Genomic DNA, 12,492 nt, shown 5'->3' with positions numbered 1-12,492 from the left:
ATCTGGGGACAGTGGAGGAGGTACAAGAGGGTGGAGGGAGCATCGGTCTGGACCCCGATATGCAACAACCACAGGTTTGTCCCGGGTAGGATGGATGGTGGGTTCCAGAGCTGGCAGAGGGCAGGCATCAGAAGGATGGGAGATCTGTTCATAGACGAAAGCTTTCCCAGTTTGAAGGCAATAGAAGACAAATTTAATCTGCCGCCAGGAAACACCTTTAAATATCTGCAAGTACAAACCTTCCTGAAAAAACAGGTAGTGGCCTTTCTGACGCTGCCGCCACTGAGGATACAGGACAGGGTGGTCTCCGGCACCTGGGTGGGGGAGGGGAGGGTGTCGGATATCTACCAGGAACTACAGGAGACGGAGGAAACCACGGTGGAGGAGCTCAAGGGCAAGTGGGAGGAGGAGCCAGGTGAGGAGTTGGAAGCAGGTCTGTCGGAGAGGTCCTGGGCAGGGTTAATTCCTCCTCATCATGTGCCAGGCTCAATCTAATTCAATCTAAGGTGGTCCACCGGGCACACATGACGGCAGCGAGAATAAGCAAGTTTTTTGGGGTAGAAGACAGTTGTATGAGGTGCAAGGGCAGCCCTGCAAACCATGTCCACATGTTTTGGGCATGCCCGGAGCTTAGAGTGTTCTGGCAATGGTTCACGAGGGCAATGTCCAAGGTGATTAACACACGGGTGGTGCCGAGTCCAGAGACAGGGATCTTTGGAGTGTCAGAAGACCCGGGAGTTCAGGGGGCGAAAGAGGCCGACGTCTTGGCCTTTGCCTCCCCAGTAGCCCGGAGACGGATTTTAATAATGCGGAGGGACTCAAAGCCCCCGAGTGTAGAGACTTGGGTTACCGACATGGCTGGGTTTCTCAGCCTCGAGAAAATTAAGTTTGCCTTAAGAGGGTCTACGCTAGGGTTCTCTCGGAGGTGGCAGCCGTTCGTCGACTTTCTCAGGGAAAATTAAAATGTCAGCAGCAATCCGTGGGGGAGGGGGGTGAGTGCTTCATTGGGATGGTGTGGGAAGACTGGGTCACGTGGGGTAATGTTTATTTAATTGTTATTGTATATTCTCTTTTTGCACTATGTTAATGTTCACTCTAGTTTGTTTTGTTATTATGGTTACTTCTGTTCTATTATGAAAAATTCTGCAAAACCTTCATAAAAATACTTTTTTTTAAAAAGAGGCTGCACCGGCCCTTGGAAAGAGCACCCCACCCCCTGTACCCCAGTAAACTCACCTAACCTTTTTGGACACTAAGGACAATTTACCATGGCCAATCCAACTAACCTGCACATCTTTGGACTGCGGGAGGAAACCGGAGCACCCGGAGGAAACCCACAGGCATGGGGAGAACGTGCAGAATCCGCACAGACAGTGAACCATGCCACAAATTGAACCTGGGGCCCTGGAACTGTGAAGCAACCATGCTAATCACTGTGCTACCATGAGACTGCAAGAAGACAGAGAGATCAGTAAATGGGCAGGTTGGAAACATAGAATGCAAAGTAGTCTAGTTGTGGAGAAAAAAGAACAGTCAAAGTATGCCCTAAATGGTAAAGAATGAGGAAAGATATTTAAAGGAGTGAGTGGGGCTGAGTGCAGGTGGAAAAGCCCATAGAATAGTAAATGAAACTCTGGGTTATATATCCAGTGCATCAACAACAAATACATTATACGGGATTTCTGTGAGACATTGGTGAGGTCACATATGGAATAATTCATGTTGTTTTGGGCACCAAAATTTCAGGAAATACATTAAAACACATTAAAACAATGGAAAAGGTTCAGAAGAACTCACCAGAAGGATAACATAAAAGACAGAGATTTGGTATCAATAAAAGATTCAATAAAAGGTTCCTTTCTCCTGGTCTTTTCTGTGTTCATTTATGCAGAAGCATTTGTACTGTGCTGTACCGGTTTTAAGAGTTTGTTACATTATTTGTAAAAATTGAACATCTCTAATGAAAATATATATTCAAAAAAGGGTTTTATATTCAAAATGCGTTCATAGGATTTGGTGCATTAAGTCCCAGGCGCGATTCTCCGCAACCACGATGGGTGGGAGAATAGCGGGAGGTCCGCTCCCGCACCTCCAGCTATTCTCACACCCCCCCCCCCCCCCCCCCCCCAAAATTGGCGTGTCCGGTTTTCCGACACGCCGCTCGGAGAAACGCGGGCCGCCACGATTCTCCGACCAGGATGGGCCGAGCGGCCTGCCGTTCCCGACGGCGGCAACCACACCTGGTCGCTGCCGTCGTGAACATGGCGCGCCAGGTAAGTGTGGGGCCGGATCGAAGATCAAGCACCACGACCGTGCTCGGGAGGGGACTGGCCCGCGATTGGTGCCCACCGATCGTCGGGCCGGCATCTCAAGGGATGGCACTCTTTCCCCTCCGCCGCCCTGCAAGATCAAGCCGCCACGTCTTGCGGGGAAAGACGGCAACTGCGCATGCGCGGGTGATGTCATTAGGCTCCGCCGCGGCGTCATTCTTGGCGCGCCGGGCCTTGAAGCCAGGGACAAGGCCCGGCCCCCGAGTTTCCCGGTACGGCCCGCCTATCCCCTCCGGGTAGGGAAGAATAGGGGGCCGGGAGAGGCTTCCAACGCCGTCGTGAACCTCTCCAGGTTTCACAATGGCGTTGGGCCTTGCGGAGAATTCCGCCCCCACTTTTTTTTTAATATCCCCCAAAAATAAGCAAGCTACTGAAACATTAGACATTGCCTACCTATTCAAATGCTATTGATTGATTAGGTATATGGCAGTTGAATTTCTTCTGTTATGATCAAAGTTGATATTATAACTGAACAGGAAGGTCCCAGAATGGAACCATGGCTTAAAAAGACCATAATGTTTAAATTTGTTGATCATAATGTTTACATTTGTTGATCAAATGTGGTGGAACAAAGTCACAGGCCCACTAATTAGTTTTAAGAACAAGAAGAAAACATTTATTAAACATGAAAAAATGGATTATAACATAATACATTTACTACTCTCTTAGGGTAACAGTTACACACAGTTTTAAATTAACACAGATAACGCAGTACACTTGAAGCTACAATGATCTCACTGACACACAGAGTCCCTTTTTTAAGGCACACTGATTGGCCATGGTCAAATACATATTTTGCTCCGAAACCAATTTAGTGTCAGTGGGTTTCTCCTTCGAATCCCCCAGATGATTGTCATATGAGAGTTTCCAAACTCCATTCCCAAAATCACGTGTTAAAACCTGTTTTCATAATAAGGCTTTCCATTTGCAGCTTGCATTGTGAAATCCACTCCACATTTTCCAAATGACTCTTTTGAACAGAACTTCCACTCCACTTCTACCTTTGAAAAAAAACTGCAGGTTTTACACCAACCCTTTTAGGATTTCTTTGTCTTGGCTGTTTTTACACAAACAAATTCTGATATCCAGCTCCAGAATTATTTCAATTAACGTCTTACAAGCTGTAGTAAGATCTCTCAAACCTTAGAACCACTTCAGATATATTTCTGGCTTCTCAATAACCAGCTCCTTTATAGTTCTGCGACTTGAAATAAACAGTACCCTATTCTGCTGCCAGTTCCACTTTGTTCCTTTAACTTCAGGCTCCCTGGAACTCCTGCTCATTTTAAGTAGCTGTCCTTTAGATTTCAGGCACTAGCTTTCTTAACCATTAGTCCATTGTACAGCGTTTCTTCTAGCAAACCTGAGAAAGATGTTCCCTCTCTAGTTGCCTATCCCCAACTGCTGTAGGTTCCAGCTAGAACTAAAGAACAAAGGAAATATTTATCTCTTACAGGGGCCTCTAGTTGCCAAAACAACGATATTTACTCTTCATGCCATGGCTCCTTCTATCACAGTTGGAACTTAACCAACCAACCCCCCCCCCCCCCCCCCCCCCCCACACACACACAAACACCTTTGTCCAGCATGAATCTAACTATAGGCCCCCACCAGACACAGAAACATTAAATTAAACTCATCTAAAACTATACATTATTTCTAATGTTTACCAATACAAATATAAATCCCTTAAAACTATCTTTGGTTTCCGAACACTTCTTTTGCGAAAGTTGCAGCTTGGCAGTGCTGATCAACTTGATAACTGGTTCCTAACAAAAAGGGTACTATTTTCCAAATATCAAAATTGTTTTACAGTTGGATCTGAGCAAAAGGTTGAGCCAACTCAAAGCCCAAAATAATATGGCTATCATAAATCTGTATTTGACTATAAAAGGTGTAGTTGATTTGATCATTGCTTACATTCTTTCAGACTGAGTCTGGATTGAAGATAATCCTATATAACTGATGCAGATTAGCTTTTATAGAAGGAGAGCTACGGTCTCTACTCAGACGATAAATAATCTGAATAAACGTGCACAAAACTATTCCAAGTTACTGTCAACTTGGCAAACATGACAAGAAGAACCTGAAGCCCTGTAAAGTAATGCTAGAAATACTTAGCAGGTCAGGCAGGAGCACCTGCGTAAAGAGGAAAGCAGTTTTAAGTTTGAAATAAGTTTAATATTTCAGCCCACTTGTTTTTAACCTTTTGCTCAAGCATACTCTTCTTGACCTTTTGCTCAAACAGGCTCTTTTTCTTCTTAAGATATCTCATAGAGTAAGAGATCCAAGAACCTCTGAAACTCAGCACATACGTGATTGTTGGCACAACGCAACACAAAGCACAATGTAAAGCAAGTTGCCCTTCTAGTCATTGTGAAAGCAATGATTAATTTACTGACATAATTCTGGGAAGCTATTTAGAAAGTAAATTAAAGTTATATCACATAAAATAGGTATTTATGCACATGCACTCTATAAAGCCAGCCCCAATGCATAAGAGAACTATTAAGTGCGACTGGCAAAGTCTAACAAAGAGCAAATTTCAGATGAGCAGCATTCTGATTTTAACTATAATGTTTAGGTAATGTTGAGATGCCAGCCAAATCATCTATTTGAACACAAATACTAACACAAAAGAAGGGTCCTGCTGTCTCTGGGCAAACCAGTAGTTAGAACTTGGCAAAAATAAATGCATTTAGTTAACTTTCAGAATGATTCAACAAATGTGCAGAACAGTCTTGAGGAAAGTTGATTCAACGCACGCATGGGCAATAATTACAAGAGCTGGATCCTGCCAACTGTTGTTGTGACTAACTATATACTGAAGGCACTGACGGTTACTTGTATGGCTATGATGGCTTCCAATGGTAGCATTTTCAATCCTAAATAGAAATGATTGATACATAACATTAAATGACTCTCCTGATACATGAAGTAGTGATAGGTTTCTTTTGTGTCTGCAAAATGTTATAAACACAAATAAATGGTGTAATGAGATGAATATTTTTGGAACTGTGTTTAATTTAGCTGAAACATCTACCCTCTGTGCAGTAACCTCAAATGAAAAGCATTTGGATAGTATCAACCTGGTTCCCAAAGGAATAGTTCCACAGGCTATAACTGTGCTCTAATTATTGTTAAACTAGAGCCATATTCATAAACCAAGCTGACTTGCTGGTGTGTGGAATGGAAAACTTGGAAAGGATAGATAGGCTTCCTGTTTATGCTACGTGCAACAAAGATGTAAACGTATTTAAAAAGAATTGGGTTATGATTTTGCCACATGAAGTACAGTGTTGGTGAAGTGGAAGTGCTTCTTTTGGGTTAGGATTAAAGCAAATTATTGGACATTACACTGGCCTTCAGCACCAGCATGCTGGAGTTGAAGCAGAGCTTCTGGGGAAAACTGGAAGGAACTGAGAGAAACAAAGCTAACACCATCTTAAAATGTAAAACAAGGATCTGGGAAAGAAAAGCTTCCCAGGGCTACATGGAACGATCTCTTTCAAATTCTGTGTTCTGGTGCCTAGATGAAGCTGTCAGTCAACCAGTAATTAGATTGCACGATGAAGGAAGAGCTAAATATAAAACAGTCACTGGAAAGGACTGTTAAAAGACACTTGGAATCAGTTAGGGGAACAAAGGCAGCCAATCGATTCATACTCTTATGAGAATGTTGACATTCCATTAGTGCAACCCTACCAGCAACCAGAGGACTCACTGTATTTGAAAATCATGGGACATTTAACAATAGGATCTGTGCTTACCATTGTTTGCTTGCGTTTTCTCCCTGGCCTGCCTCGTCTTTTCTCCTTGTTTCTATTTTTCTCTGGCTGCTCATCATTCTGTATCATAAAAACAAGGTACAGACAACCATATGATTTTTTTTTTAATAAACGAGGATGTAGCAGGTTATTAGAATGATCAGCAGGGCAAAAGTCTTTTATTTGCCATTTTTATTACGAACTGTAATGGACAGTTTATTTTATCTTTGATCCACATTTTCTTCTCGGTGATTCACTAAATTATTTTGGCAACTGGTTGATTCTGATAGAATTTCCCAATATGAACATTTTTTCTGTTCAGGTGGATTTTTGAGCAGTCATTGCTAAATTGGCACTGTAAAGGGACTGCTAGGATATCTCTCCTGCACAAAGTATATATTGTTTTCCTTAGATAAAAGACAATTTGAGAGAACTTTAAAGGGGCAAGTGGAAACTGGGGTGGGTGAAGAATACTCTGACATCTGCATCTTTAAAATTCTTTTTAGATAGGGAGAAAGGAAGAAATAAAAAGTTGTTTTGAAAGAGAGTTCCAAAGGATAGTATTAAGAGATCAGCCTTTGGGGGTAGAGTGGAAAGTTAAAGAACAAGCAGCACAGAAGAATTTGAGGAACAAAGGATGCTGGTTTGCATGTATTACTGGAAAATATTGCATACCTAGAGGAGGATCTTGAAGCTAACCTGCTGGGAAATACTGACTCAGCACAACTAGTTTGAGGGTAAATGTGCCTTTATATTGAGAGGCCCTGTCCAAAGAACGAAGCTAAAGGTTCAGTGTGTGGTGCACATAAGAACATAGTCTTCAAGATGATGACGGTGTGGAGTAAGCTTTCATCAGTGGAGGTAGTGTGTTGCAGACATAAGTGACATTATACTGTAAGTGAAAGAAAGACATGTTGGTGATGGTGATGGTCAAACATATGATAAAAATCTCAATTCAAGATCAAAGAGAAAGCCAATGTTCTGTACCACTGGATTTAGTTTTCTGGCAATAAGGGAAGTTGATGAATTACCAAAGAAATTTAAACAGGTTTCAGTTTTCCAACACTGAGCTGCTGGAAGATGAGACTGATCAAAGTCTTCCATATCAGACAGAAAGTCTAGCAGTTACATGGAATCATTGAGTCTGCTGGATATCTGGGTGACATTGGAGTAGCTGTTTCCATATTTGGCAATTAAAAAGTCAAGGACAAAGGATGGAGGCTTAAGGCAGACAAGAAATTATTTAACATGTAAGGCAAGAGAAACCCTTTGAAGAGATGTAGTGATTGTGTTGGTATGGATATGAATAGAATCAGGAGAGCATGGTGACTAGGAGGTGGACCGTGACTGAGAGGCAGAGGAGAAAAATGGAATTTGTCAACATGTTGGCTGGGCGAATAGGACTCAATAAGTCCTATTGACTTATTGAGAATACTAATAATAATATTTATTATTGTCACAAGTAGGCTTACATTAATCCCCTATTCGCCACACTATTCGCCTGTTCGGGTACACGGAGGAAGAATTCAGATGTCCAAATGACCTAACAAACACGTCTTTTTTTTATAAATTTAGAGTACCCAATTTATTTTTTCCAATTAAGGGGCAATTTAGCATGTCCAATCCACCTAACCTTCACATCTTTGGGTTCTGGGGGCGAAACCCACACAAGCACAGGGAGAATGTGCAAACTCCACACAAACAGTGACCCAGAGCCGGGATCGAACCTGGGACCTTGGAGCCGTGCAGCAGCAGAGCTAACCCACTGCGTCACCATGCTTCCCTGCAAGCATGTCTTTTGAGACTTGTGAGAGGAAACCGGAGCACTCAGAGGAAACCCACACAGACACGGGGAGAACGTGCAGACTCCACACAGACAGTGACTCAAGCCTGGAATCAAACCTGGGACCCTGGCACTGAATAGCAACAATGCTAACCACTGTGCTACCATGCTGCCCCTAATTTTGTTGACACCATGGGTTGGTTGGAAACCAAATTAGAGGGGCTCGAACAAGGGTTTGTGGAAGAGGTACCATACTTTGAAGCCACCTGTTTAAGAGATGAATACTTATAAATAGCAGTAACATAGTAACATAAAGCTTGGTGCGATAAACGAAAAGAAAAAAATTACTAAAGCCATTCCAAAGGTTTCACAGATGATGTATGACTTTTCTGAAGTAGAGTCACATACTTGGAAATAAATGGAAGAGAATGGGCTAAATCTTAACTCCCAAAAGTGGTATGTTGGGAATGTAACAGAGGTTAAAATCCTAAAGGATGAACCTGCCTCTTCCCAATTATAAATGGAAATGGAGAAAGGGGCACATGGCCAACCCACTTGCAGGAAACAAGCTGATAATTTAAATTGCCATTATTTAACAGTCATTATATTTTAGACCGTAGGCAGCTGAGTTTCTCAGACCTTGGAAAGAAATTGAAGGAAGGCAAAAAGGGCTGAACGTGTGAGGTAAGTGTCTTTACAGCATTGCTTGTGGGCCAGGAGGAGCAGGAGTTGTTCCTCCAAGAGAAACAACTTACCCATTAAACCACTCTGCCAAGATCGGACAGCTCTTCCCCAGCAGCACCATCAGATCCCATGAAAACTATCTGCTCTCCCTGACCACTATCAAGACTGTTCATCCACCCCACTGCAAATCACCACCCCCCCCCCCTCCACCCCACCATCCCTCAGGATTAAGACTTGATAAAAAGTATAAAACATTGGGGTGAGAATGCTACCACTGATTTAATATCCTGAAAAATACAGTATAGTTTTTTGCATACGTTAAATAATAAAGTGAGATTTAGTTCAAATCAAAGATCCTTTCATTACATATTATGATGCTATAGGGCTTGGGTATTAGGTAGATGGATAAGATAGCTAACTGAAAAGACAAAATGTTTATGCGCCAAATGGCTATGTATGCGTCAAGAAAATAAGCACATAATTGTCCCAAAACCAGGTTTCTGAAACAAATAGTTCATAACCAAACCAGATCTCATCAATCAGCTCCTAAATACATATTTTGGAGACATATATGCCTTTAAAACAATTTTGCATTTTCGTTCTTTTTAAGAACCTGTAACTTTAAAGATCATTCCAAAATAAAAATTACAACTATCTTGAAGAAGTAAATTGATTTCATTCAGCTGAAACTTATCCTAACTTAATAAACGTTACAAAGGGCTTCTCTGTTGTTCTTTGCAGATTTTTACTTTTTCCCTACTTATTAACATCACATTTATATATATATTACATTTTCTCTGCTTTTTAAGAGTAGGTACAATTTGCCATATTGCCTTCTCGCTATTATAAACATGACTCAAGTAAGCACCATAGAATCCCTAGTGCAGGAGGCCATTTAGCCGATCATGCCTGCATCAATCCTCCAAAAGAGCGCACTATCTAGGCCCAAGTCCCCACCCTATTGCCGTACTGTTTGGACACTAAGAGGAAATTCAGCATGGCCAACCCACCGAACCTGCACTTCTTTGGACTGTGGGAGGAAACCGGAGCATCCGGAGGAAACCCACACAGGCATGGGGAGAAAGTGCAAAGTCCACACAGACAGACACCCAAGGCCGGAATTGAACCCGGGTCCCTGGCGCTGTGAGGCAGCAGTGCTAACCACTGTGCCACCCAATACTTTGGACCGAATTTTAACTCTCCCTGCCTGGCAGACACTGGGTGGATGGGGCAGTTAAAAAGGAATGTGAAACAGAGCAGCTGGCTTCTTACTCTGCTCTGGTTGACAGAAATTTTAAATTGCAGACACCAAGGACACCTGCCAGCTTCCTTTTTTAAATATGCAGATCGAGCTCTGAAGATATCACTGGGGCTCTACAGCAATCTACATGGTGGCTACCCGCAGAGAAAGCTTCTTGGTTAATGGATCTTGGACCAGAAGAGGTGAAGTTATTTTTACATTTTGTAGCTTCCCTTGCAGGCCAGGGGACGCCGGAGTGCTCCTCTGGTCCCCACGAAGAAAACCTGGGTCTCCCCTGCAACCCCCCCCACTCCTTAATCATGGCCCCCTCCTGAGTACTTACCGTAGTACCGGAAACCATTTCTTCTGGTTTCCAGCAGCAGCTTCCTGCTGCCTGATTTTAATGGCCGAGCAGCCGCTTCCCATCTGCTTTGTTCCGGGAAATTGGCTAGCGGCAGACTGTCAATGAGACCCGGCCACTAAAATCATCTGAGCCTCCCCGCTGTAGCTCCCGGATGTGCCAATCACTCGCTAGGCCGTGTTATCACCTGGGTGTTAAAAGCGACCCCATTATCTTTCAAAATTAGATAGACTATAAATCTGTGCTTTGTGTCGAACATTGACCTGCTGATAAGGAAATGGCCGCTTCCAGCAGGATGGATAAACTGTGGCTGCTTTGACGGTTTGTACGGCACTAACGCTTGCCGGAGCTTTATCAAAGTGAACAAATTTATATTATTCTCGTCACCATTCTGTACAATGCATTTAATTAAATTTAATTTCCGGTGTTGATTAAACCTTATGAGTATCTTTAAAAGTACAACTTTTCAAAGGTGATTAATTTAAAAAGTGGAAATGAAAGAAACCCAGCATTTCTGGTCAATCGTTCTTTGTACAAACTAATGAATTACAACCTGAAAGGAACAATTTGTAATTATATGGCACCCAATCTCTTAGAAAAATTTCACAATGAGTACTTTGAAGTACTCTCAATAGTTGCTGAGTGGGCAAAAAGCTCCAGATTTGATGGCTTATCTTTCATTAAATAATATTTTTTTATAAACATGCTGTTAGTCTTTAACATTTGTTTGCAACGGGGTTCTTTAAATCTTAAAAATAGTAACAATTTCCTACAAATCGCAGCAAGACAGCAATTAGCTATGTAGAGCCCCAAAAGTAGAATTTTATTGCATAACAACCTGAAAGTTCACAAATCTAGCAATAATAAATAAATGCATTGTGCCTGACCATATTTCTGCCTACATTTTGAATGGAGTCCATAACGGCAGCTAGCTACACTGTCCCAAGATTCCTTGATGAGTTACTGCAGTGCATCTTTTAGATGGTACACAAGGCTGCCACTGTTTGTCGGTGGTGGAGGGTTTGATTGTTTTTGGAAGGAGGAGCAATCAAGCGGGCTGCTTTGTCCTGGATGGTGTTGCGCTTCTTGAGTGTTGTTGGAGCTACACTTATCCAGGCAAGTGGACAGTATTCCATTGCACTCCTGACTGGGGGGGGGGGGGGGTCAGGAGGTGAGTTACTCACTGTGGATTCCTAGCTTTTGACCTGCCCTGGTAGCCACAGTATTAATGTGGCTAGTACAGTTCAGTTTCTGATCAATGGTAACACCCAGGATGCTGATTGTGGGGGATTCAGCAATGGTAATGCCATTGAATGTCACGGGACGATGGTTAGATCCTCTCTTGTAGGAGATGGTCATTACCTGGCACTTGTGTGGCTCGACTGTGACTTGCCACTTGTCAGCCCAAGCCTGGCTATTGTCCAAGTTTTGCTGCATTCGGACATGGACTACTTCATTATCTGAGGAGTCACGAATGGTGCGAAATATTGTGCAGTCATTCGCAAACATTCCCACTTCTGACCTTACGATGGAAGGCAGGTCATTGATGAAGCAGTTGAAGATGATTGGGCCGAGGATACTACCCTGAGGAACTCCTGGAGTTGAGATGATTGATCCCCAACCACCACAACCATCTTCCTTTGTGCCAGGTATGACTCCAATCAGCGGAGAGTTTTCCCCCCGATTCCCACTGACTGCAGTTAGCTACAGCTCCTTGATGCCACACTCGGTCAAATGCTGCTTCGATATCTTGCCTTATAATCTTTGCAAATATGTAGCGAGTGGGATCCAAGACATACAAGCTTCTGATTTTTTTTTCCATTTGTCAATAAGCCCACTTGCACTAAGGGTCTGTATGACTATGACTGGCATTGGGGGATCTGGACACAGGTTCAAGCAGGTATGGGCAACTAAACAGTATTGAAGCCACTTGACTGACCTGTGGAACTGAGGTGCCCTCCCATTACCTCTGCAAGCTCTTGTGGGGCGAGAGGACACCATAGGGCACAATCCATTTGTAACTACAGGGATAATGGCCCAAAAAATGTCACATTCAGAAAAACTTTCCTACAATTAAACAAATACAAGGTTTATAACAGAGAACATAGAACACAGAACGATACAGCGCAGTACAGGCCCTTCGGCCCTCGATGTTGCACCGACATGGAAAAAACTAAAGGCCATCTAACCTACACTATGCCCTTATCATCCATATGCTTATCCAATAAACTTTTAAATGCCCTCAATGTTGGCGAGTTCACTACTGTTGCAGGTAGGGCATTCCACGGCCTCACCACTCTTTGCGTAAAAAACCCACCTCTGACCTC

The 12,492-nt window shown here is 42.9% G+C and overlaps 1 protein-coding gene across 13 annotated transcripts in view; it reads right to left on the bottom strand.

The window, feature by feature from the left end:
• Window positions 1-12,492, bottom strand: part of dnmt3ab (DNA (cytosine-5-)-methyltransferase 3 alpha b) — a 709,318-nt gene that overhangs the window by 615,865 nt on the left and 80,961 nt on the right. For 11 of the 13 annotated variants that reach the window (XR_005460997.1, XR_005460998.1, XM_038800092.1 and 8 more), the window contains exon 3: window positions 6,101-6,178. The exons of the other annotated variants lie outside the window; for them this stretch is intronic. Coding sequence is in view for 9 of the 11 variants with exons in the window: in XM_038800092.1 (XP_038656020.1) it covers window positions 6,101-6,178 (78 nt within the window). In the remaining 2 variants the exon portion in view is untranslated. The remainder of the gene's footprint in view (window positions 1-6,100; window positions 6,179-12,492) is intronic. 13 annotated transcript variants of the gene reach the window in all.

This window comes from Scyliorhinus canicula, chromosome 6 (assembly GCF_902713615.1).
Source record: "Scyliorhinus canicula chromosome 6, sScyCan1.1, whole genome shotgun sequence".
Lineage (NCBI taxonomy): Eukaryota > Metazoa > Chordata > Chondrichthyes > Carcharhiniformes > Scyliorhinidae > Scyliorhinus > Scyliorhinus canicula.
The sequence above is the reverse complement of the archived record's forward strand: the minus strand, read 5'-3'. Positions and strand labels throughout refer to the sequence as shown.